The 27,504-nt window shown below is 38.4% G+C and overlaps 1 protein-coding gene across 1 annotated transcript in view; it reads left to right on the forward strand.

Annotated features, from left to right (window-relative positions):
• Positions 1-27,504, forward strand: part of TTN (titin) — a 269,865-nt gene that overhangs the window by 25,969 nt on the left and 216,392 nt on the right. The window contains exons 21-45 of the mRNA XM_087819741.1: positions 164-306; positions 1,285-1,490; positions 2,031-2,264; positions 2,372-2,616; positions 3,511-3,767; positions 3,886-4,050; positions 4,151-4,319; positions 4,446-6,139; positions 6,281-6,562; positions 6,966-7,232; positions 7,330-7,602; positions 7,715-7,978; positions 8,073-8,333; positions 9,961-10,221; positions 10,759-11,022; positions 11,115-11,375; positions 11,497-11,757; positions 12,119-12,379; positions 12,888-13,029; positions 13,116-13,281; positions 14,405-14,636; positions 16,165-16,449; positions 16,647-16,772; positions 21,486-21,674; positions 27,105-27,161. Coding sequence (XP_087675867.1) covers positions 164-306; positions 1,285-1,490; positions 2,031-2,264; positions 2,372-2,616; positions 3,511-3,767; positions 3,886-4,050; positions 4,151-4,319; positions 4,446-6,139; positions 6,281-6,562; positions 6,966-7,232; positions 7,330-7,602; positions 7,715-7,978; positions 8,073-8,333; positions 9,961-10,221; positions 10,759-11,022; positions 11,115-11,375; positions 11,497-11,757; positions 12,119-12,379; positions 12,888-13,029; positions 13,116-13,281; positions 14,405-14,636; positions 16,165-16,449; positions 16,647-16,772; positions 21,486-21,674; positions 27,105-27,161 — 6,965 coding nt within the window. The remainder of the gene's footprint in view (positions 1-163; positions 307-1,284; positions 1,491-2,030; positions 2,265-2,371; positions 2,617-3,510; positions 3,768-3,885; positions 4,051-4,150; positions 4,320-4,445; positions 6,140-6,280; positions 6,563-6,965; positions 7,233-7,329; positions 7,603-7,714; positions 7,979-8,072; positions 8,334-9,960; positions 10,222-10,758; positions 11,023-11,114; positions 11,376-11,496; positions 11,758-12,118; positions 12,380-12,887; positions 13,030-13,115; positions 13,282-14,404; positions 14,637-16,164; positions 16,450-16,646; positions 16,773-21,485; positions 21,675-27,104; positions 27,162-27,504) is intronic.

Genomic DNA, 27,504 nt, shown 5'->3' on the forward strand with positions numbered 1-27,504 from the left:
TATTTTCCTCCATCTTCAGCAATCTGATAGTTATTTTCCATGGTAGAGCTTAGTCATATGTCTAGGATCATTGAATTTTATACCACAGATCCACACAAGGGTTATTGTAGCCATGTAAGGGTTATTATATGACTGAATTTTTGGTTTGTTTATTTTCATAAAGATATAAAGTGATTTACAACAAACAAACCGGGGAATGCAAACTGGTGATTTCAATGACTTTGGCGGATGATGCTGGAGAATATACTATTGTTATTCGTAATAAGCATGGAGAAACATCGGCATCTGCCTCCTTGCTCAGAGAAGGTCAGTGCAACTCTAACTAGCACCTGTCTGCATGATGAGAACACAAATGCGTGGAGGTAGCAGTGCTGCGTGTTTGTCAAAAAGCCTGTTGCAGTAGCCTGGTTCTGATACTGGTTCTGTTTCAGTCGCTCCCCTTCCTGGCCTCAGCCATAATAGGAAGTGCTTCAGACCACATGGCCTCAAAAGCCATACTGCTGCTAAACTTCTAAGTTTTGAGTAATAGTTTCTACTTGGTGGCATTCATTTGGTGCATATCATGCCTTTGAAGATGCGGAGATTCTAAATCCAGTTGACTCCCAGATCCAGGCAGATAATGTCAGCGTAAGGAAGACAATGGCAAACCAGAAAGTATATACCCTGTCTCAAGGGGCAGTAGTGTCCCATGTCTAGTGTGTTGTTGCCAGGCACACTTGTACTAGGCTCCATGTTGCTAGAGTTTCTGATACTTTATAGAAAAGCCTGAAATCACAATTTTCAAAATTTATGAGTAATTTGCAAAAAGGAAATGTAATAGCATTCAGGCCAAACAAAATATATCTGTGAATCGCCATTACCTTTGCTCAGCTGTTCACATTTACAGTGGACCATCCCATGCTCTGTCTCATTTGCTCTGCACAACAGTCCTTAGAGAAAATTAGGATATTATCCCCCATTTAGCAGATAAGGCACTTAAGACCCAGAAAGGTAAATGAATTGCCAAAAGCACGCAGGAAATTAGAAAGACCTCTAGGATACATCCCAAAGGATTGACTGCTAATATAAAATTCTTTCTACAATAGTAGTGGATGGTTTGTCTTAGTATAAGTTTGGTTTTGAAATTCAATCTACTTAATATTTATTAAGCATTTTGATAGCAAAATTTGGAAAATCAGTCCTTTGATTATCAACTTTCCTTAGTGTGGGGTTTGCCTGAATAAACAATGGGATGAAGGCTTTTACACAGAACATTAAAAATTAATGTATCTTCTTAACTCCTAGCTGATTATGACTCACTGATGAAGTCCCAGCAAGAAATGTTTTATCAGACACAAATGACTGCATTTGTCCAAGAACCTAAAGTTGGAGAAATAGCACCAGGATTTGGATACGCCGATTATGAGAAAGAGTATGAAAAAGAACAGGCCTTAATTAGGAAGAAAATGGCCAAAGATACTGTCCTGGTCAGAACTTTTGTAGAAGACCAAGTGAGTATAACAAGAATGGCCATGCAAACCATTCTATAAATTATACTTTCCTCCCCCAAATCCCCTTTTTGTTTGATATTTTCATTTTCAAGGGATGGGGTCATGTTAGAATATTATCAAAAGGTTCGTGTTCACTGCTGACAAGTTTCCTTAATCTTCATGACATGTTGCACATATGACTTTAGAAGCAGATTACATATATGCAACAAAACATGACTTTAGAAATAGGGATTATATATATGTAGAAAAAGACAAATGCTAGCATGGCAATGTTCATTACTGCCAAGATCTCTTTATCTGTATGATGAACATCCCAACTGTAACCCACACTTTCAAAATACCATTTACCTAAGATGCTGCAGCATGAACCAGCAAAGATGACTGTAATGCAGATTAAAAAAATAAAAAAAAGAGCTTCCTAAATTTTTCTTCTAGTTACAGACTTTCACCAATCCATATCTCTGAAACTAATATACTTATATAATTTCTATCAGCAAGGATATATCCTTTTAACAAGCTGTCATCTTTTTTACTACATAGGAATTCCACATTTCTTCCTTTGAAGAGAGGCTTATTAAAGAAATTGAATACAGAATAATAAAGACTACATTAGAAGAACTTCTTGAAGAGGATGGGGAGGAAAAGATGGCAGTTGACATTTCTGAATCTGAAGCTGTTGAAGCAGGATTTGATTTAAGAATCAAGAATTATAGGATTCTTGAGGGGATGGGTGTTACTTTTCATTGCAAGATGTCTGGCTATCCATTACCCAAGGTAAAATATAAACATTTATCATACTTCCATGCCACAGTAAAGATACAAATAAGTTACACTGTAATTATTTTATCTACATTTAATTCACATGTACATATTATTTGCAGATTGCATGGTACAAAGATGGCAAGCGCATCAAACATGGAGAGAGATACCAAATGGACTTCCTACCAGATGGCAGAGCTAGTCTGCGCATACCTGTTGTTCTTCCAGAAGACGAGGGAATCTATACTGCATTTGCCAGCAATATGAAAGGAAACGCAATCTGCTCTGGGAAATTGTATGTGGAGCCTGCTGCTCCACTTAGTGCTCCCATGTACATTCCCACACCAGAGCCCATGAGCAGAATCAGGTAAGACTCATAATAACTTGGGTTGATTAATATTTAAATTATTTAAAACACCAAATATCCCAGTGGTGAATTGTTATTGGGGGGGGAGGGGGGGACAAGTGAAGGCTGAAACAGCACAGAAACCTGCCATTAGCAATACCAATAATTGCCAAGAGTTTTTATTCCTTGCCCCTGTGTGAGAGGAGCAAAGTATTTCCATTAGTGTAGCATACTATTCATCTTGCCAGTGTTACAGCCAATATAATGAAGGCTATTAGACTTATCTGACACCTGATTTTACATATATTAGCCCTAGTTTATACAATAATGCCACAATGTAAGAATTGTTATTTCTAGTTTGAAAGTGGGAACACTGAGTCCCTGCAATCCTATGAAAACTGCCTTAGCTTATCCAGCCTGTAAGTGGAGGTGCCAGAACTTGAAGTTCAATCCAAGCCATTCTGGCTGCAATGTACAGATAGGATTTTATTTTCAAATATGATTTTTGTGTTTTTCCTCCTGTTGGGTAAAGAAGTATGTCAGTCTTTTTTCATATGCATTGGTTTATTTAAACAACATTTGTTGAGATATTTTGGTAGTGGAATAAAAAAGATTTGGTGACTAATTAAATCAAGGTGGTGAGAGAAAGACAGTATTAAGGATCCTTCCAAGATTCTGAGTCCCTGGGTACCTGAGTGTTAGGTGACTACTGAGTGAATTGAGGATATATGAAAAATAGAGTTTGGGGGGTTCTAATAACATATTCCATTTTGGATCCTAGAGTGTTTGAGGTGCCTTCTGCAACATACAAGAAGCAAATTATAAAATAACACCGATGAACAAGAAATAAAGTTTATTTATTTTGCTGAGTTTTCTCTATGCCTCATGACAATATTGTTTTCCTTTGTTTTTCAGATCTGTCTCTCCGCGTTCAGTGAGCAGGTCTCCTATACGCATGTCTCCTGCACGGATGTCCCCTGCACGGATGTCCCCTGCACGGATGTCCCCTGGGCGTAGGCTGGAGGAAACAGATGAGTCACAACTCGAGAGACTGTATAAGCCAGTCTTTGTGTTAAAACCTGCTTCTTTCAAATGTTTAGAAGGGCAAACTGCCAGATTTGACTTAAAGGTTGTGGGTAGACCTATGCCAGAGACCTTCTGGTTTCATAATGGTAAGTATGATAACTTTTTACTCACAAGTTATTAAACCCCAAAATAAGCTTATGTGTGTCCAATAATTTAAAAAAATATTTTAACATTCTGTTTTCTTTTTTACTCATTTTTTTACAGGCCAGCAAGTTATCAACGATTATACCCATAAAGTAGTCATTAAAGAAGATGGTACCCAATCTCTGATTATTGTGCCAACAGCACCCAGTGATTCTGGGGAATGGACTGTGATTGCCCAAAACAGGGCAGGCAAATCTTCAATTTCAGTGACTTTAACTGTGGAAGGTATTTACTTTTAAAATTAAAAAGGAATTTCCTTATCACTGGGGTTATAAACAGGCATTTCAGCCCTGTTCACTCTAAATCATGACCTCTCTTTTTTCAGCCGTGGAACATCAGGTTAAACCAGTGTTTGTGGAAAAACTGAAAAATGTCAATGTAAAGGAAGGTTCCCGGCTTGAAATGAAAGTCAGAGCGACGGGTAACCCTAACCCTGACATTGTATGGTTGAAAAACAGTGAAATCATTGTACCTCATAAATATCCAAAAATCAGGTAAATTTGCTTGGGAATAATATAACTAAGACCATTCTGCAAATTCATTAACCAAGGAAGCAACAACTACCTTTGTATTGATGATTTTTTTACCTTTTTTTTTTTTTTTTTTTTTTTTTTTTTTAGAATTGAAGGAACCAAGGGAGAAGCTGCCCTTAAAATAGATTCCACTGTCAGCCAAGATTCTGCCTGGTATACTGCAACTGCTATTAACAAGGCTGGCCGAGACACTACCAGATGCAAAGTAAATGTTGAAGTTGAGTTTGCAGAACCTGAACCAGAGAGAAGATTAATCATCCCACGAGGGACATATAGAGCAAAGGAAATTGCAGCCCCAGAACTGGAGCCTTTGCATTTGCGATATGGTCAAGAACAGTGGGAGGAGGGTGACCTGTACGACAAAGAGAAACAACAGAAACCATTTTTTAAGAAAAAACTCACTTCCTTAAGGCTCAAGCGCTTTGGGCCTGCCCACTTTGAATGTAGGCTAACACCAATTGGTGACCCAACGATGGTGGTGGAATGGCTCCATGATGGAAAGCCACTTGAAGCAGCCAACAGGCTTCGTATGATCAATGAATTTGGATATTGCAGCCTTGATTACGGAGTTGCGTATTCTAGAGACAGTGGCATTATTACTTGCAGAGCCACTAACAAATACGGAACAGATCACACATCTGCTACCCTTATTGTAAAAGATGAGAAAAGTCTTGTGGAAGAAACTCAGTTGCCTGAGGGCAGGAAAGGCTTACAGAGAATTGAAGAATTAGAGAGGATGGCTCATGAAGGTGCACTTACAGGTGTAACGACAGATCAAAAGGAGAAGCAAAAGCCAGACATCGTCTTGTTCCCAGAGCCAGTAAGGGTACTTGAAGGGGAGACAGCAAGATTCCGTTGCCGAGTGACAGGTTACCCTCATCCCAAAGTCAACTGGTACCTCAATGGACAGCTCATCCGCAAAAGTAAAAGGTTCAGAGTTCGCTATGATGGCATTCATTATCTGGACATCGTGGACTGCAAATCTTATGATACAGGTGAAGTCAAAGTCACCGCAGAAAATCCTGAAGGTGTCACAGAGCATAAAGTGAAACTTGAGATCCAACAGAGGGAAGATTTTAGGTCTGTCCTTAGGCGAGCCCCTGAACCAAAGCCTGAGTTTCATATACATGAGCCTGGAAAGCTTCAGTTTGAGGTACAAAAAGTAGATAGGCCTGTTGACACCACCGAAGCCAAGGAAATTGTGAAGTTGAAAAGGGCTGAGAGAATTACCCATGAAAAGGTTCCTGAAGAATCAGAAGAGCTGCGCAGTAAATTCAAGCGCAGAACAGAGGAAGGATATTACGAAGCCATTACTGCTGTGGAGCTCAAATCTCGTAAAAAGGATGAGTCCTATGAAGAGCTCCTTAAGAAGACAAAAGATGAACTTCTCCACTGGACCAAAGAGCTAACTGAAGAGGAGAAGAAAGCCCTTGTTGAAGAAGGCAAAATCACTATTCCAACTTTTAAACCTGATAGAATTGAACTAAGTCCTAGTATGGAGGCCCCCAAAATCTTTGAAAGAATCCAAAGCCAAACAGTGGGCCAGGGATCTGATGCACACTTCCGGGTCAGAGTCGTGGGGAAACCAGATCCTGAATGTGAATGGTACAAAAACGGTGTCAAGATCGAACGCTCTGACCGAGTCTACTGGTACTGGCCCGAAGACAATGTTTGTGAACTGGTCATAAGAGATGTGACCACTGAAGACTCTGCCAGCATCATGGTAAAAGCCATCAATATAGCTGGGGAAACCTCAAGCCACGCATTCTTACTTGTCCAAGGTAATTCAAATTCATTTGATGGATCTGTCTCTATTTATCCATGAATATTCAGTAGTGTGTTTCTTTTTATTTTGTTTTCCCATTATTCTAACTGGAAATTTAAATTTAATACAATGTGCTTCTATTTTCTTTTTCTTGTAGCCAAGCAATTGATCACTTTCATCCAGGAATTACAAGACGTTGTTGCTAAGGAAAAAGACACCATGGCAACCTTTGAATGTGAAACTTCAGAGCCATTTGTCAAAGTGAAATGGTATAAAGATGGTGTGGAGATTCATTCGGGAGATAAATATAGGATGCACTCTGACAGGAAGGTTCACTTCCTTTCCGTTCTGACCATTGACACAGCTGATGCTGAAGACTACAGCTGTGTGCTTGTGGAAGATGAAAATGTGAAAACAACTGCCAGACTTACTGTTGAAGGTACCAGACAATTCTGTCAGTGTTTACTTAAGTCATAAAGTCGCCCTTAATGCCTGATAAAATTAGCCATGCAATTTTCCCTTCATAAAAAGAATTAGTTGGGAATTGGATATAAGCTCTGTAGAAAGAATCATGAATTTATACTATTACTTAAGAATGTTGACAATTTGGATTTCTAAAGAGCAAGGTTTTATGTCTTGTTTTTAAATGTTTTCATGGAAAAATAAATCTGTGGTTTAAAAAATAATTTAATAATTTAAGTAATTCCTTTTTATTGAATATTTCTATCAGCAGTAGATATTAAGAATACTCATGACACTATGGAACAGATAAGAAGTATACAAGGAATGTTCTCCATGCTAACTCTCCAGAGAAATTAACTTCTTTTTATCTTATGCCTCAGGTGCAGTTATTGAATTTGTAAAAGAACTTGAGGACATAGAAGTTCCAGAATCATTCTCAGGAGAGTTAGAGTGCATTATATCCCCAGAAAATATAGAAGGCAAATGGTATCACAATGATGTGGAGCTTAAATCTAATGGCAAATACTCAATTACATCCCGCCGTGGACGGCAGAACCTTACTGTCAAGGATGTGGCCAAAGAGGACCAGGGAGAATACAGCTTTGTTGTTGACGGGAAAAAGACCACCTGTAAACTAAAGATGAAACGTAAGTCTTCCCATTCCTATTGGTCTGTAGTGAGCATCATTATGGTTTATTGACAAACAATGATCATAAAATTCCTTTTCCTCCCCATATTTCACAGCCCGTCCCATTGCTATCCTACAAGGACTTAGTGATCAAAAAGTCTGTGAAGGTGACATTGTTCAGCTCGAAGTTAAAGTCTCCTTAGAAAACGTGGAAGGCATCTGGATGAAAGATGGCCAAGAAGTGCAGCCCAGTGACAGGGTTCACGTTGTGATAGACAAACAGTCACACATGCTGCTCATTGAAGACATGACCAAGGAGGATGCTGGAAATTACTCCTTCACCATTCCAGCCCTTGAAATGTCAACCAGTGGGCGCGTCTCTGTCTATAGTGAGTGAAACTTACATGGTTTTATGTGTACATTGTTAAGTGAGGTAGGGAGCATTAATGAACATACATTCAGATTCATAAACATTTTATTTGTGTGTTTGTGGTTTTCCAGGTGTTGATGTGATAACACCTCTAAAGGATGTTAACGTGCTTGAGGGTACCAAGGCTGTTCTCGAATGTAAGGTCTCTGTCCCTGATGTGACTTCTGTTAAATGGTATTTAAATGATGAACAAATCAAGCCCGATGATCGCGTACAAGCCATTGTCAAAGGCACTAAGCAGCGACTAGTGATTAACCGGACCCATGCTTCAGATGAAGGACCTTACACGCTGATGGTTGGCAGAGTTGAAACCAGCTGCAATCTCTCTGTAGAAAGTAAGGATTCTTCCATTTAACTTAGCATAATTTTAAGCATTCTGTGTTCACAGTGTAATAATAACCAAGTCACATTATTTTCTCTTTTCCCCAGAAATTAAAATTATAAGAGGTCTTAATGACCTTACCAGTACAGAAACCCAAAATGTGGTCCTTGAAGTTGAGCTGTCCCACTCAGGAATTGATGTCTTGTGGAAATTTAAAGACAAGGAAATCAAACCCAGTTCTAAATATAAAATTGAAGCTCATGGAAAAATATATAAGTTGACAGTTCAAAATATGATGAAAGATGATGAAGGAGAATATACATTTTATGCTGGAGAAAATATGACATCTGGAAAACTTACTGTGGCAGGTTGGTCCATTCATCACTTAACCTAAGTTCATATGTGGGACAGTTGTTTAAACATAAGAAGTTGTTGCTCATTTCCTTCCGATTTCCCACCACTTTCTTGCTTCCATGCTTCTGCTTCTGCTCTTCTCAAAGCCAGTAGTCACAACCTCACTAAATTCCGAATATTCTTCCAGGGAGAACTACCTTAAATGCTTTCTCCATTGTGGAGCCTTCCTTAATCTCCCCATTTGTAGAAGGTCTTACTCTTCCAACCTCAGGATCGCTTTATGTGTGTCTTTTATGGTCCTTACCACATACTTGTCTTCTCATTTCTTCTTCTTACACCAGAGCATAAGCTCTCAGAACATGAAACTGCTTCTTTATTTTCTTTGTGTACTCCAATATATTACACATGAAAGATGATCATAAATGTTGAATTGAGTTTTATTTAAACTTTCCTACTCTAAAGATGTATTTCTTTTTTAATCACTTTTGTTTCTTTCATACTTTTTATGAACCCAGTGAATATTTAAAAAATATAACTCAATGTATCTGTCTATCTTTTTCTTATGACATGAAGTAGACTATTTTCATTCAGCAGAAATCCTTAGCTTTAAAATGAAAAATCAAAAGTATAAGCCAGTTGTCAGGAAAAAACTAGATGTCATTAATTTGGTTTGTTACAATTGAGCAATTAAGTATTGAGGAGGTGGGATATTATATTGAGATTAAATTGTGCTGTCCATGACATCTAGTATATAAGTCATATGGGAATAGTGTTTATTTGGTATGAAAGTTGCATGGTTTGTACTTTATTACATTATAAGATTTTCCCAGAGATTTGAGTATGAAAAACACTTTTGAAACAAAATTTTAGGTCCTGAACTTTGATATAATTAATATAAACTACATGTTTTTAAATGTGTGAAAACAAGAAAAAATTATGAGCCCCTATGTGATTTCACCCAATATTTTAAAACTATCTGCCATAGCCAGACATTGCTAGGAACTCAGGACACAAACTGGATAAGGCATGATATTTTGTCTCGAGGAATTCACAATTTAGAGAGAGACAGATATGTCAGCACTAACTTGCTGAAGGAATAATTATTTCTGCCAGTGGATGATGGTACTGGAGGCAATGGGGAGAAACTTCATAGGAGAGATGACATTTGTCAAAACAGTGATTTTTGTTATATAAGAATCCCTAATGTTATAGAAACATTGATGACTTGGACATTTTATTTCACAATTTTTTTCCAATCTAATATCGGACATATTCTCAGGAGATAATGCTTCGGGAGACTGAGCAGAATGCTTCTGAGGAAGGGGGAGCTGCATTGGAGGCCGTCCATGGGGTGTGCTGCGCAGCATGGTTCTCAGGATCCCATATTAACTTGACAGTTGCCTTTACTTTGCAAACACCTTTCTGATTCCAGTATTTTCCCTGTTTATCAGTCTGCATCCTTCGCAGAGGGGTTTCTGTGATACCTTTTTAATAATGGTTAAAATAATTGTATTAGACATTTCATGATGTTCAAATTCATTTTAAAAGCCGATATTTTAAATTCGTTAAGTCCAAAGATTCCGTTATTGTATTTTTAAATATTTTTAAAGGACTCACACTTGTGCTTCTCTTGTTCCAAAGGCGGGGCCATCTCCAAGCCACTCACAGACCAGACTGTCGCCGAGTCTCAGGAAGCAGTGTTTGAATGTGAAGTTGCCAACCCTGATTCCGAAGGCGAGTGGCTGAAGGATGGCAAACATCTGCCACTAAGTAACAACATCAGAAGTGAATCTGATGGCCACAAACGGAGGCTTATCATTGCTTCCACCAAATTAGATGACATTGGAGAATATACCTACAAAGTGGCCACCTCTAAAACATCGGCTAATCTCAAAGTTGAAGGTCCGTGATACAATAACAGAATTATCATTTCAAATCACATTGCATTCTTGACAGTTACCATTTTAAAAGTAAAATAGTGTAACCATTTTGGATGCCATAAGTCTTTATTTCATAAAACCCTTAAGAACTCTCTAAGCTTTCTTTCTGAACCATATACCACAAGATTCAAAACTATAAGATTTTTGTGGGAAGAAGCATTTCATAGGTTCCAGCTCTGGGGAGCAGCTAACTTAGATGCTGTCATTCACCATTGCTCTTCCACTCTTCTCCAATCAGTCTGTTAAGCTGTTAGTATATGGTTCTGCAAATTTCTCCCCATTCAAGTATAGAAGAATTATTGCATAATGTATATTTCAAACTGGATCCCAGATTTTCCTAAATAATCTCAAGGTGTCTTTTAAAGCAGACATGCTGCATAACACAAATTGTTTTATAAGCATTCATTTGCAAGACAACCAGGTAATGATCTTATTCAGGACTTCTTTTATTTGCTGATATTATCCTTATTTTCTAAACCAAACATAAATTTGTCTTCAGCTGTCAAAGTTAAGAAGACGCTGAAGAACCTCACAGTGACAGAGACGCAAGACGCTGTTTTCACGATTGAGCTAACACACCCTAATGTGAAAGGTATCCAGTGGATCAAAAATGGAGTTGTGCTGGAATCCAACGACAAGTATGATATCTCAGTCAAAGGAACAGTTTACTCTCTGAGAATTAAAAACTGTGCCATGGTGGATGAGTCTGTTTATGGCTTCAAGCTTGGAAAGCTGGGAGCCAGTGCCAGACTGCACGTTGAGAGTAAGTTGACTTAGAAACACTTTGCAAGTTGCTAACTCATGGTTACTATTACATTAACCATTTCACTGAATCACTTCAACTTTCCTTATTAGCTGTCAAGATCATTAAAAAGCCAAAGGATGTGACTGCCTTGGAAAATGCCACCGTTGCCTTTGAAGTTAGTGTTTCCCATGACACGGTTCCGGTGAAATGGTTCCACAAGAATGTGGAGATTAAGCCGAGTGACAAACACAGACTAGTCTCAGAAAGGAAGGTCCACAAGCTGATGCTACAGCACATTGCCCCCTCGGACGCTGGGGAATATACAGCTGTGGTGGGACAGCTGGAATGCAAAGCTAAGCTCTTTGTGGAGAGTAAGTATTAGGCAGCCCGGTAGCATGTCCCTGGATGATCACCATGCATTCCTTTGCCTGTTTGAGTCATCTACTTGTGAAATAAAATATATTAACTGAAGTACTTTCTGATTTTTCCAAGCATTACATATTACAAAAACCATGAAGAGCATTGAGGTGCCTGAGACCAGAACGGCCTCCTTTGAATGCGAGGTATCCCACTTCAACGTCCCCGCCATGTGGCTGAAGAATGGTGTGGAGATTGAGATGAGTGAGAAGTTCAAGATAGTGGTGCAGGGAAAACTCCACCAGCTGATGATCATGAACACCAGCACAGAGGACTCGGCAGAATACACATTTGTCTGTGGCAATGACCAAGTCAGTGCCACCTTGAAAGTGACCCGTAAGTAAAAAAAAAGATAAAAAATATGTGGAATATCCAGTAGATTCATTGTTATTCCATATGCTACATGTTTCCTTCTTGATCATTTAGTCCACTGAAAAATCCTTGATTGAAAGGTCTACTGAGACTTCACACTGAGTTAGGCACTAGTATCTTCACCCAGATAAATTTTTCCAATCAGAATAACATTGTAAGGCTCCCTGTAAAGATGCTCCAGTGTCTGTCGCTTGCTGTTTCTGTTTCTCTATCACTTGACATTGTCCTGTAGAGATAGGGGCACCTGAAAGGTATCATAGCTCATATCTGTGAACTGTCATCACTTTACCAGACATACTAAATGTCTTTCCTTCCCGTTTTGCAGCAATCATGATCACATCCATGCTAAAGGACATCAATGCTGAAGAAAAAGACACAATTACCTTTGAGGTGACAGTGAACCATGAAGGCATCTCCTACAAATGGTTAAAGAATGGTGTGGAAATCAAATCAACGGACAGGTGCCAGATGAGAACCAAAAAGCTCACCCACTCCCTGAATATCAGGAATGTCCACTTTGGGGATGCTGCTGATTACACCTTTGTGGCTGGAAAAGCTACGTCGACAGCCACCCTTTATGTGGAAGGTATGGCTTTATAGATGCCATGTCCATAAAAATAATGCCAAACACACTGTAGAAAATGTTAGTGCGTAAATTGATGAATGGATACATTGTGGTATATCCATGCTATGGAATTTTATCCAGCAATAAAAATGAAGTACTCATATATACTACAGCATAGGTAAACCCTGGAAACTTTATGCTGAGTGAAAAAGCCAGTCATAAAGGATTCGATTTTGTATGATTCCATTTACATGAAATCTTCAGAATACACACATCTGTAGAGACATAAATTGGTCAAAGTCTGAGGAGGAACAGTGAGAGGGGTGTGTGGGTGAGTGAAGGATAAGAGATTCATAGTTTCCTTCTAGGGTGACAAGAAAGTTCTAAAATTGATTGTGGTGATGGTTGCACAACTCTGAATGTACTAAAAGCCATTGAATTGTATACTTAAATGGGTGAATTTTATAGTATGTGAATGATATCTTAATAAAGTTATTAAAAAGTTAATTTCGTACATGCCTTTTTCCAGCTCGTCATATAGAATTTCGGAAACACATTAAGGACATTAAGGTTCTCGAGAAGAAGCGAGCCATGTTTGAATGTGAAGTCTCTGAGCCTGACATCACTGTACAGTGGATGAAAGATGGCCAAGAACTGCAGATTGTGGACAGGTCAGTTGTCTCGTCTTGCTACTTTCCAATTCCCACCTTCCTTTGAGTCATCCTACATTAAACTTCAATTTCCATTTCATCCGTAGAATACAGATACAGAAGGAGAAATACGTCCACCGCCTTCTGATCCCATCCACCCGGATGTCCGACGCTGGGCAGTACACAGTGGTGGCAGGAGGCAACATGTCCACAGCCAATCTCTTTGTAGAGGGCAGGGATGTTCGCATCCGAAGTATTAAAAAGGAGGTCCAGGTATTGTATATGTGCCATATTTTTGGAGAAATCATCAGTAGTGTATAATCCATAATTTTATATTTTAATTATTGACTTTTAAATTGTCTAGCCACAGTCTTTTAAAGAATTAAGTCAAATGATCCTTACTGGCTTGGATTCTTATGCCAACATCAACTTAGTCACAGTTTCCCCTCATTTAGGGAAGAAGTGTGTCCTTAGCGGCTATCAAAATTCTTTAATTAACATAGCTGTGGAAACCTCACTGTCTGATACAATAAATGGCTACTTGTCAAACAGCACCAACCAGAATAAAACTAAAATTTTAATTGTGGTATTCACACATCACCTAGGATTAAAGGAATTTAGAACAAGGTAGCGTTTTCTCCAAAGCCGCCTGTTAGGGAGAGGCAGGTATGTAGGGACTTGGCTGGGAGCACTTGCTCTGAGGTCCAGGACAGAGACCAGTTTGAGCCAAGCTGGATTCCTAGCAAGGATGCACATCAAACACCGTTACTGTCTACTACATGTGCAGAGCTTGCCCTCATGAGTCCCTGTCTTCCCCACAGGATATAATGGAGGTAACAAGTTAAGAGAAATCTCATTTGAGTTTAGCTTCGTCACATTGCTCACCCAGGGAGAACCAGGCATTGCAGGCCTTAGGCCATGGTGGAAAGCTTTCAGCGAGGGTCAGACAACCTGGATGTGCCCTTCACCCTTTGCTGTCCAATTATGAACCTTAATTACTTTTAAAATAGTTCCTACCTAATCCATGAGGTTATTGTTTATATCACATGAAATCAAATTTAATAGTAACTTAAAAGAGCTTTATAAATAATAAAAATACACAGATGTAAAGTGTTCATTATTTTTGTTGTTACTAATTAACAAGCAAATGTTTCAGGATAAAATCATTGCCTCTTTGGGCAACCTCCTCAGTGCAGGTGTAAGCATGATTTTTGAAAAAAGAAGCCTGGGTACCATTTGCCTAAGGATAGGCAGGAAAAATTAGAATGTGCTTTAACTAGTCAAGTTATTATATCATATAGGTTCTGCATGCTCTTCAAATGGTAACTTTTAAGAACAGGTTAACTGGAAGGAAACCAGGGCTTCAGTTTTCTTTTTTATGTTGCTTCATCAAAAGGTTATTGAGAAACAACGTGCAGTCATTGAGTTTGAGGTCAATGAAGACGATGTTGATGCCCACTGGTATAAAGATGGCATTGAAATCAATTTCCAAATTCAAGAACGACATGAGTATGTTGTAGAGCGAAGAATCCACCGGATGTTTATCTCTGAGACCAGGCACAGCGATGCCGGTGAATACACCTTCGTGGCAGGAAGGAACAGGAGTTCTGTTACCCTCTATGTCAATGGTAGGTAGAGATAGTAAAATATTTTGTGGATCCACCTGGAATAACTCGTCCCCTTTAAATCATTAAAGTTCTGGTAGTTTCTGGGTGATTTCTAAAAAACCTTTGGTACTCATGTGGTTACATCTGTATTTATTTTCACATTACACCTATGGAAAGGGGATGGCAGCTATTAAAATGACTGTTAAGATGTCATTTCCAAAAAGCACCTGATGGCTAGATCTTTATTTGTTGGTCAATGCTATTGAACATACATTGCATGTCAATTATAATATACCCTCAATGGTTTTCTAGATATGGATCCTGCTCTTCTAGTTGTCTTCTCTCTGCCCTAACTGCTTAAGTACTAGCAGCACTATCAAGTGATAGGAGCATTTCCAGCCTCTAGTCTCCAGCCTGGGAGAACCCATAGGTCCTCTTTGAGACCACAGAGAGCCTAGAGAGCCACAGGCAATGTAGAATGAGGTTATCTCTGTCCCAAGCTCTAGGACCAGGGGTTCTTACTTTGGAGGGAGAATTCCACATACTACCAAGTCCTAAGAGGAATGCCATTAAACTGTGCACTTTCCTCATTAGAAACCTTAGAGCTGAATTTCAGGCTGGCCTAGATCTGAGACTAACCTAGATACACAGAGAAAATGGCACCTGCATCCCTACCCTTCATCTTGGGCCATATCTGTCTGAACAAATACACCTGAGGGAGATGAAGGAACACTAGAAGTAATCTCAAGTTTCAACTGAACCATATTGCCAACATTCCCTCACTCCCTAAGAGACCAAATGGTCATAATATCCAGTTATTATTTCTATATTAGTCATGGGGAAACTGAGGCAAAGAGAAGAAAAGCAGTGTGAGAAAGTAGCTTCACAGAAGTCATTTCTCTTTATTTCTGGTTTCCATGAATTACGCAGTTCCCCTCACTCAACACTTCCATTAGCGTAACAGGAAAACTGATTTTTAAAAATAATCTACCTAATTACACTTAAGTAGATCTGAAATAACATTCATTCACTCTTTCATACTTAAAGATACATTTTACTGTACCTGTGTGTAGAGAAATGATTATGACATATACACAAATATTTATAAAACAAACAAACTTGAATGAGATGAGCCACCTTACTATGTGATTTGCCCAAATGACTTTTAAAAATAAATATCATGTGGAAGTTGTTTTAGAATTCTTCAGGGTACTGGCCATTGCTACATGCCCACCCAGACCCTAACCAGAAACAGAGGTAATCATGTTACATTGAGAAACACTTTTAGCACCTGCTGCCCCCATGAAAAATATCCAAAGTATCTTTCTAAAGCAATTCCCTCTACTTAAGGACATCATTCCAAATGTGTTTTTTCCCCCCCTCTTAGTACAAAGAATGTCCTAATATTCTGAGGCAAGTCAAGATAACACAATTCCAAAGTTTTATTTCCAGGCGCATAACCACCTGGCAACAACTTAGTGTAGAGTTTCACAGGCTCTCCTAGGTTTTTGCACTTTTTCACAAGCTGTTTGTTTTCATTTACTCTCAGCTCCAGAACCACCCCAAGTTCTGCAGGAGCTCCAGCCCATTACTGTGCAATCTGGCAAGCCTGCCCGCTTCTGTGCTGTGATCTCCGGCAGACCACAGCCCAAAATTTCCTGGTACAAGGAAGAGCAGCTGCTTTCCACTGGCTTCAAGTGCAAGTTTCTCCACGATGGGCAAGAGTACACGCTTTTGCTAATTGAAGCCTTCCCGGAGGACGCAGCTGTCTACACCTGTGAAGCCAAGAATGACTATGGAGTTGCCACAACCTCAGCTTCGCTCTCAGTGGAAGGTAGGAATGTCTTGCTGCTTCTCAGCTTATCATAAAACCTAAGATACCAGCTTTTGCATTCTCCCAGTGCATTTAAAAATAAAGTTTCCAACTTGGAAACTCTGAAAGTGCTCCACTGTGAGATAAATTAAGATAAATTGGCAGGCTTGGTTCTATGAGGACTCAATCATGTTAAATCTTGTGGTCCTTTTCTTTAGTTCCGGAGGTTGTGTCTCCTGACCAGGAAATGCCAGCTTACCCTCCTGCCATCGTCACCCCACTTCAGGATACTGTCACTTCTGAGGGACAGCCAGCTCGTTTCCAGTGCAGGGTTTCGGGAACAGGTAGGTTTAAAAGCAATGGCATCATTGCTAATATTTACAAAGAATGATATGTGTGGGAGGGGAGTTTTCCCACCTTCTCCTTCATCACAAACATCTCTCATGCATAATTTAAGGTTTAATGGGATTCCTGCAGAAGACTTACTTGAATTATTGAATTAAAAATTAGATCAGTGTTTTCCAATACTGAACTGTACACCAAAAAATGATTAAGGTGGTAAATTTTGTTATGTGGTGTGTTTTTTTTACCAGAGTAAAAAAAAAAAAAAAAAAATAGATTAGTGTTTTCTGGTGTTTTAAGCTTCAAAAAATTTCATGGTTTTTTTTTTTTTTTTTTTTTTTTTATGATTATAGTTGCACTTTTGTTCTTTCTTAAATATAATAGAAGTGACCATTATTATTAGATTAATTATAATAGCATTTACAAAAGATTCAAAAGAAGGGTCTTTTTGTATGTAAGACATTATTAAGTCTCTCAATTTGTGTGGAAAGGTGTATTATCCTGTAATGGTTAAAAGAAAGGTTTTATGGTCAGAGAGGTTGGATTTGAATCTTGGCTCTACTGTGTGACCTTAAGCAAATACATGATTTCTCTGGTTCTCTTTCCCTCGTGAATAAAATGAAAATAATATTGCATTCAGTCTTAGAATGTACATTTCATGAGGCCAGGGATCCTGTCTTAGTACCCAGAACCTGGTGCCTGAAAAGCAATAGCTACTAGAAGGGGAGCTCCATGAGAACAAGGGGGGACCTTGGTCCTAGAATAGCTCCATACATAGTAGATATTCAATAAGTAATTATTGATTAGACAAATTAATGGTTGTTGAATGATCAATACCAATTACTTAAGACAATTATCAGGATTACATTAGATAACCCAAGTCAGCACTCAGCACAGTACCCATCATATAGTAATTCCTCAATCAGTTAGGATTTTTAATTGGGGCATGCTACCCACATACAACCAACCCCTCTCCCCACCCCAGGAGTTTGACCTTGATAGAATGAGACAAAATGTTTGTAGCCATTTCAGGCCAATTATGATCGTAGACTGACCTCAGATAGGGGCAAAATAAATCAACTTCATTGAAAATGAAAATCACTCCCTTATTTACTTGGCTTTTGTATACCACTACCTAAAGGAAAATTCTGAAAGCTTGAGCATCTCATAGCACTCCTAATAAGTTTTATTGTTTTGTTTATTATGCTTTTCCCATTAGTTTATGACCCAGTATTACACTGCTGAAAGCCATTTTGCTAAACAAGTTAGTATTTCAATTGGGCTGCTATGTCCTGATGATTTCTTCCTCTGGGCTGGAGATGATAATCTAGAAACCAAATGTACTTGTTTGATTTTATGAACATAATTAAAAGATATAATATATGCAAAGCACCTATAGGCATGGCTGGCAAGTGACTGATGCTCAATACATTAATTTTATTATAGCCATAGAGAGGAATGATATAAACATAAAAGTCTGGCACTGCGTGACCAACATGGACAAATATCATAGCCTTTGTCACTTCAAAGCATAGTATTTGAGAAATATTAAATATCAAAAAATGAGGACTAATTTGATACTGTTCTATTAACACATTAAAGAAAAATATATTTTAATATCAAATTCACTAAAACCACCCTAAATAATTTATCCATTCATTGAAGTTTTAGAAGAAAATTTTCAAATAAATATACATACATATGGATTGCCCAAAGTAGTGAAAAGTCTTAACAATATTTGTATAGTGCTTTGTACTTTATAAATCATAGTATAGTTTTGCCTTTAAGGTGTTGCAAAAATACATTTGAAGCCCTCTATGAGACTCCAATCGGGGTAGAAAGAGAAAAATCTCTATTTTCCCCCCTATATGATTGATGTCTTTAAATGTTTGAACTGACTTTATCAAGTCATTAGATTATTAACTATCTATTTTTGGTAATATTTATACACGTATACAGGTTTTAACACCCCCTTGAAAACATATTTTCTATATGACAAAAATTAAATTCATTAAATAAAATGCCCTTTTAAAAATTTCATGCCCCTAGGACTGAAAATACTTAGACAACTTCCTCTGACCATGTATTGTCTTAGGAAATTAAGTGCAACCCTGCCTTCTATAAACTGGAAAAAATTATGAGGCTTCAGAAGCTTCAGTTGCCTGTTTTTGGGACAGCAAAGCTTGCTGAAGTATGCAACATAGTCCTGGACAATCTGGTGTTGCTTTCATATGGGTAAAAATGTTGTCTATTGAAGGTATCTGGTGCCACCTACTGGTAAAAGAGCAATTTGGAAAAGTAGAATTTTAAAGCTTGCGTTTACTAGTGTTTATACTACATATGAGTCAGAATCCTTTGGAGGCTTACAGAGGTACAGCTTACTAAGTGAAGCGATCAGTATTTTTTGTAGCAATGATGGGTGTCCATTGTTCATTTAAGCAACTATTCAGTTTTAGTCTACCAACATTTGTGTTCCTGTGATTGAGACCTTACTCTAGGTGCTAGGGATGCCAAGACCTGGCTCTTGCTTTCATTAGAGCTCAATGTGAAAGTGAGGAGATGCACAGCTACATCCCAAGGTTGTTAGTGCTGTAACATCCCATGTACTTAGTGCTTTGTGTCTGGGAGACAGTCGGAGAAAAATGCATGGACTGAGCATCTAAGAATCGATAGGGTCATTGAGCACAATGGTGTTCTAGGCAGAGAAACCCATTGATAAAGTCATTTCATGTACTGGAAATGACAAGTGGTTTAAGTATGGTTGGAATGTGATGTAATGAGTGGGCAAGAAGGCGAGGGCCAGATATTAAAGTGTTTGATATTCTCTGCTTAGGATTTTAGATTTTTTCTTGTTCACACTGAGGAGCCAGTGAAGGATTTTTAAGCTTCAGGGTACATGATCAGGTTTGCTTTTTAGAAACAATACTGTGATAGTGAAAGGAGGAATGAAGAGAGTGGTGGGTGAGACTGGAAGTAAGGGACCAGGGGACAGACTAGACAGAATGTTGACAGGGGAAGTCAGGAAAAAGAAGGGGGTGAATTGTAGAATTCAGGAGGTAGAATGAACAAGATTTAGGAACCAAATACAACAGAGTGGTGAAGTTGAGGAGCAGGGGCAGTGGGAGGGCCTCATAGAAGCCACAGAGGCCAATGACCAGCAGATAGGGCAGCCCAGACAGAAGCACCAAGTCCATTGCTGAAAGGGGCCTCACCTTTTAGTTCATTTAGTTTTGGCAATTTGTGTCGGACCTGCTGCTTCACCAAAGGAAGAAGTTGTAAGAATAAGCAGAGAACCTCAAAGGGTGTGAACCAAACTCTTCATCCTTCCATTTCCATTGACAATTAAACAAACTAACTAAATAGTCATAGGATGATTGTGCATGGCCATCTTTTGGCTTGTTATTTCAGGCACTGCTGATCCCTTCCATGAGGTTAGACATTCTTGCTTTAATGACTGACTTGTACCACTGGTTTATAAAACCCTTTCAGAGGCGTATGCCATTTAATTCACACACCAATTTTATGCAATGAATAGCCCATGAATTATTTATTATGCATTTCATTTTACAAATGAGAAGACTGGCCTAGAGAGATTATATGGCACGTCTAAGATCACACAGCTGGTAAATTGTTGTGTCAGGACTCCATTTTCTACCTTTTCCTGTTATCTAAGGAAGTAAAAAGGAGAACCTATAGTTTATAAACAACTCAGTGCCATCATGGGAGGGAGGAGAACCTTCATAAACCAATATTTGCACTAAATGCAAATAAATGTGAGATGATTGGACCATTAGAAGATCCCCATGGTTGGTATTGAGATAAAGAAGTTATGTAGTGACTGTACTCCAAAAACAATATGGCTTTGATTTTGGCTTTTAAAACAAGTAACTAAATTTAAAACCACTCTTGACTTATAGGGTTATTGTTTTAATGGAAGTATAATATTTTTTAAAGTGCCCATCACCTTAACCACATGAAAATGTTATTTTATCTCTGCTTTTGGGTTTTTATTTTCTATCATTTTAAGATGGTTCAATTCCTTGTGGAAATAGCTAGTTTTATTATTATTTATTATTGCTGCTACCTTGGCAAATGCCAAATATGTCTCAGATACCCAAATCCCATCACTTTCTTTTAATTTAAAAATTATTTTCAATTTAAAAATATTTCCTGTGGTGCTGAGAGCTTTTGATGCTTGTTTGTTCGTTGGTAATAAAAAAATACAGGATTTTTTTTCTTCTTCAGCCTATTTTAGACTTTGTGGGATGTTGATCTTTGCAGCTCTCCTTTTGATTGATCTTTTTATACCTTTTCTTCGCTTCTTGTCCCAGTAGGCAGCCACAGTCCCAGATCAAACTCTTCATGATGACTGTTTCTCAGGGCTCCCTTGTTCTCAAGGTCACTGAGTGTCTCAATATCGTTCCCTGCTTCCACAGCATGACACGCAGGGGTTGTTAAAAGAATATAACTAAAATTGTAAATTTTCAAGCATGACAACCAGTCTAAAAGCTGAATTTTTCTAGAATTGTGTTTCCATCTTAAAGATGAAAAGAAATCATATAAGAGCAGATGTGGCATCCCTAAAAGAAAAGTATAATGTTATGAAGATATATGTGAAATGTAGTCAGCAGTATAATCAATATTGTGTTTGCAGGTATATTTAAAATATCCAACCTTTTTTCTGATTTAATTACCCATTTTCTTTTGTGGAACAGATCTAACAGTGTCTTGGTACAGCAAGGACAAGAAAATTAAGCCATCTCGGTTCTTTAGAATGACTCAGTTTGAAGACACTTACCAACTGGAAATTGCTGAAGCTTATCCAGAAGATGAAGGGACTTATACTTTTGTTGCTAATAATGCCGTAGGTCAAGTGTCAAGCACAGCCAATTTGAGACTGGAAGGTAGAGTAAAACAACTTTAAGAACCACATTTCAATATAGATCTAATCTCACATCAGTAACAATCACTAAAGATTTCATGTAAATCATGGTTGGTCCTATCATTCTCTTTTAATGCAACTAACTGTTTTCATGTTATATTCGATGTTCTCAATTTTCACTTAATCCTCATTATGAATCACATACCATCTTTTTTTTTTTTTTTTTTTTTTAATTTTGCCTGCTTTGTCTTCATAATGTTTTGTAATGTGTTGCTCTCTCATCACCAGCTTTCATGCTTTCTGATCAGCATGTATCAGAATGGGGACAAATGTACTTAAAATAGGTATATTTGTTTTCTCATTTGTCTCGGATAAAAGTTTCTTTTAAAAATTCGTTTAACTCTAAGAGTGTTACCATCCCCCATTGTGTTCACATAATTCTGATTTCACAGAAGCAGCAGTGGGTGATTTCAGGTCTGTACACCTGTCAGCTCTACTCACCATCATTCAGAGAATGCCTAAGGGTTGAGGGGCCCAGTCGCAAGATGGTTCAACATTTCTGACATTTGAGTCTCTTAAATTACAGTCAGAAGCACTTCTTTGGTGATGGGACAAGGGGGCACTTTGATTCAACACAAGATAACAATATTTTTTTACAGAGTATTTTTTCTGAGTTAATTTATTCTACATAGTATTGAATATGTACAAATACATAAGGATTTAGGGCAACTTTTGATTTTTGTCTTCAATTGTAAACACTTATTATAATAACCAGATGTTTATTTAATAACCAATTAACGTGGCTTGCAAAATAGAAAAGCTGGTTTTACAATCCGGGGGTGGAAAACAAAAACAGAAAACAAAAATACCTATACCGAATTGCGTACTCCACTACTGCCTTCTTGAAAAATACAGTGAAGTTCTTTAGACTGTTGATGTCTCAGCTTGTTTGTCTGGAAAATGCAAGTGAACTTGTGTGACTTTGAATCAATAGTGGCATACACTGACAAGGCGTCAGGATTGGACTGGATTCCAGTCCACTGTTGAAATTTGCAACCGATCCATAGACAGCGCCAAATGAGTTCTGGTTTCAGTGCAGGCTACAGCGTTAAAGGTTGGCATGCTTCTTTTCAGGACTTAGCAAACTTGAAGAAGTTACGTCAAACTCCCAATGGCATGTATCTTCATTTTCATTTAAGAAGGAGTCCCTTGGCCAAAAGCCCATCTTCATCCAGCCTCTGTCAAGCCTCAGGGTGCACAGCGGGGAGACAGTCAGATTTCATGCAAGGGTTTCTGGCATCCCCAAACCAGAAATCCAGTGGTTTCATAACCAGCAGCCAATGCTACCAACAAAAGATGTAGTTTTCCATTTTGAGGAGTCCACAGGCATGGCTTTAATGCTTATAGTTGATGCTTACTCAGAGCATGCTGGGCAGTACTCTTGCAAAGCAGCCAATAGTGCTGGGGAAGCCACTTGTGCCGCTACACTCACAGTGACTCCAAAAGGTAAAGCCCAACTTGCTTCAAGGACTTTGATTTGCTGCCTACCTCCTCCTACTCCCACTGCTACTAATGAGAGTCTCAGCTGTTTGTCTCATTGCATATTGTGGTCAGTCCCTAATTTACTAATAAAGTAACACCCAACAAGTCCCCCTCCACCCCCAACCAAGGTCTCAGTTATCGGCAAACCTATGTACTTTAAATTTCACTATGTGTTCTGTGCATTACACGGGTAATTATTTTGTTAGGCATCAGTGCTGCTTAACATTTTCACTTTCCTAAAAAGCATCTCTTCATTGCATCACTAAGGATCTATTTGCTGTATATTCTTTACAAAATATTTGGTGGAGGGAAGACAAATGTTATAAGAGAGAAAGAGAGGATGGGAGATTGATTGAATGACTCAGGATAACTGCAGTGACGAGAAAAGAAAGAAACCAGACACTGTACGGAATCCGCATGAGGCCTCATCATCCGTTCATCACTGGATCGCTGGGAATGAATTTTCCTTTGTGTGATCCTGACATCATAGAGCATGCTGCACCTGGCATGCTGCTTCCAAGCAATGATGATGTCTTTCATCTCCATCTCCATGCCATTTTGTGTTACTAACCTAGCCAAGTGGCAAAGCTTAGATCTTAATATTCTTTTCTTTTTCTTGTCACTTGATTATACAGTGCAAGCCCTAGCTAGGCAAAGTTCTGGGAAAGATGTAAGAGAGTCCACCAAGTCCCAGGCAGTGGCAGATTCCTCTTTCACAAAGCAGGAGAGCAAACTATCCCAAAGCAAAATTAAGTCATTTCAAGGATCATCATGTGAATATGAAGTGCAGGTCTTTGAAAGCATATCGCAAAATTCCACCCACATAGCTGCATCTGTTCAAGATGTAGGGTTGCACCATCCTGCATCCCTCTTGCAAATTGCAGAAAGCCCTGAGTTGTCTAAGAAATACACTGAAGAGACGATGGGTCAGGCGCCAAAGATTCTTCTGCATCTTCAAGACCTCTCTGTAAAGTGTGGCAACACTGCTCAGTTCCTCTGTGTTTTAGAAGATGGGTCTTCTGTTGATGTAACCTGGACTCATGAAGGTGTAAAGATAGAGGAGTCGGGAAGAGTGAAGCAGTTGCAAAGTGGAAGTACTCAGTTTCTTACCATACACGATGTTCAGCTGGTAGACCAAGGATTGTACAGCTGCATGGTTCGCAACGAGCATGGAGAGAAGACGACATCAGCGGTGCTAAGCGTAGAAGGTGCCCATTTGATTTTTAGCTGTGACTTGCTTCATCTCACCCTCATCGCTTTCTGCAGCTTTTCTGCCAAGCAGATCGAGACAGTGAATATATCAGAGCATCTCTAAATTAAGAGCGCTCTATTCATCAATGGCTTACGAAAGTCAGCCAAGCCATTGGCCAAACGTGTTAAGAACATTTAACTTTCCAGTCTAGATTTAGGAAGTATAACTAGCAAGACCAGGTTCAGGAAGCTAAGGCTCCTTTCACGTGTGCTGCTTTTTCTAATATTTACCAAATGTGCCACCTAGGAAGTGTACCAAAGAAGGTTAAGATGTTATAGTTCCAGTCTCTCTTGAGTATTTATTTGTGTGCCTGGCACTGTGCTAAACTTAAATTTAATTGTTTTAGTGTTAGGAAGCTCTAGAATTGTCATTTGCCCTTTGTTTTCTGATCTGGAGGCTCTAGCTGTTTACAAAGAGACTGTGAAAATTTAAAAATGGGCACTAAAATAATAGGGCTCTGCCTGGACCAAAATTAGTCATCTCTAGATATTTCTCAATAAATCATGCTGCTTTACAGCCTCAGATCCTCTGGGAATTGTAGAATTATCTCATGGCAAGATCATTATTTCTGTTATTATTGTGCTTGATTCTCCCCTGTGTCTGGAGAGGCACGAATAAATCTGTCTGAGCAAAGGATAGCTTCTTCCTCTTATACATGGACTTTCCTTTTAGATACTAATGAAATAAGAAAAAATATTCTTCAGGTGCTAGAAGCCCGTACTGTCTATCTGCCAACAAAGGAACTTCCCTGAGTCCCGTGGAAGGAAGCTGGGAGAAGAGGTTCAGCAACTCCAGGGGTCTACTGAGAGCTGTGACCTCAGGTTCTTCCCTGATCTGACCATGCTGTTTTTGAGTTGTTAGACATGAGCAGTGGGCAATAACTATAGTGCTATGTGGACAGCCATCTCTACCCTGAATTTTGAAATTGGTTCGTTAATTCACTTAATGCATCTACAATATTCACTCACCAAAAGGAGGCTTTTTTCTCCCTTAAGCTGACATTTTGTTTTATAGCTATTTCTGGTTATGTTCCCAAAGCCCACAAAAGGTGTATCTCAATAACTGAGATCTAGTTATGCAAATGAGATGGAAAATTCCACCATCCAGAGAGTTGACTGCACCTGCTGGCTAGCACAGCAATCACAGAGTTACTATTTATCTGGAGTTATCTACACATCTTGTAGGTGACAACTGTGACAGTTTCTGCAGCAATATAATTGGGAATCAGCTGTGCTGTGGAAGTGGGAGAAATGTAGGTCTTTTAACCTATTTCCTAAAGAACCTAGTGCCATAGTACAGTGCTTGAGAGTCAAACTCCCAGAGGGAATTTGCTTGGACATTTTTGCCCCAGGAATTCTAGTTCCAATTAAATATTATTAAAGTGTTCTTGGAGCATGAACTTTTTTTTCTTGGAAAGACCAGACTGCCTTACTTGTACCCAAGAAAGTTAAAACATACTCCATTTTCAAGTGTTTGAAGAGTGAAGGGTCAGGCACAGTTGTCCAGTTATCTAACATAAGACTAGTTTTTATATGCTGCTCTTTTATTCTGGCCTAATAACTTTACATTGGCTACACAGTTACCCACAAAGATCAAGTAAGAATGTAAAACCCGGTAAGTCAGTTTGAGATGAATTCTTATGTGCATAGTAAGCTTAGCTATTTTATATCTTAGTTTTGGGACTAACGTGCTGCTTTCCCTCTCATCCTAATGGTATTCCATCTTCTCTAAATTCAGCGTGTGTTTTACTCTTACAAACACAGCTAATTGATTCCTTTTCCTAACTTTATTCCTACCTAGCAAAAGAATCTCAGGCCAGAGCAGTTACAAAAATTACCCTTGGTTCAGACACTAAAAGTATTAAAACACTCAAAGAGTCACAAATTAAAACAACCCATGAAGTAAAGAGAGAATCAGCAAAGAAAACATCAAGTTTGTCATTCGCTTCATGCCAAACACCACAAGGAACTGAGAAGCCAGGGAGTCAAGCCTACTGACAATGCCACATGAACTGAGGGATGAGAGGGGTGCCCGGGCACCTGCCTTTCTGAAGAAGCTGCCCCAGAGACGAATGTGTCTAAAGACTGTACCTTTTCCTTATGTAATAAAAGCAATTTTGAGTGGATGACTCTTTGTTTTGCTTCCTAGTATGTAACTGGACTTCGGGTAGTTTAATGTTTTAAAGGTGATTCAAATCAAAGGAGTGTTTACTAGCTGAAAATGCTTAATTCTGCAGGGAAAATTGAGAAAAGCCAACAAAAGGTGCATGTTAGAAAATGCATGTTCCTTCTAAATATGACTTCATCTCCTAGCAAGTGTTTAGTCAATAAGACATTTAAAAAAAAAAAAAAAAGAATTTTCCTTTAGCTTGTGGATTGCTTTTCTGAGTGCATGTAAAGGCATGGAGGATTGTAGAACTAAATGTGGAGTTTTCATAGAGAACTGAAAATAAAAACATTTTAAAATCTTTCTGCAAACATTGTCATGTACTTTATCAGCTCATTGATTTGTTTGGCATGAATTTTTTTGATGCATTTGGGGAATGTAGTTTTCTATTACAATAAAAAGAAAATTGTAACTGTATGAATCATACATTGAGGCAGAAAGTATACGGAATTAATCATTAAAATTTCTTTTTATGTTTTTTTTTCATTTTAGCCTATGAATCAATTTTACACGAGAGGATTGAACAGCAGATTGAGGTGGAGATGAAAGGTATTATTACATTGAATGTGAGATTTAAGTATAAATTCTGAAGGATTAATAGAATACTTGAACTGCCTTATTTCTTTTAGCATTATTGTAAAAAAATGACATAGATGTACAAATATATCTCTTAGAGTATATATTACTATGTCGCATGCCTGGTTTAGTATGCTGATGGTTACATGCATTTCATAGTAATTTGTTTTATAGTGACTTAAAATCTTGAATTTAAGACTTATCAGCCATATGCCATTTCATGTTTGCAGCCATTTTAAAAAGAGTGTATAAGAAAAAGTTGGAATCTTAATGCATGAAATCATGAAATAGAAGTTTGTTTTCAAAAATCACAGTG

The sequence above is a fragment of the Miniopterus natalensis genome, chromosome 8 (assembly GCF_054644295.1).
Source record: "Miniopterus natalensis isolate mMinNat1 chromosome 8, mMinNat1.hap1, whole genome shotgun sequence".
Taxonomy (NCBI): domain Eukaryota; kingdom Metazoa; phylum Chordata; class Mammalia; order Chiroptera; family Miniopteridae; genus Miniopterus; species Miniopterus natalensis.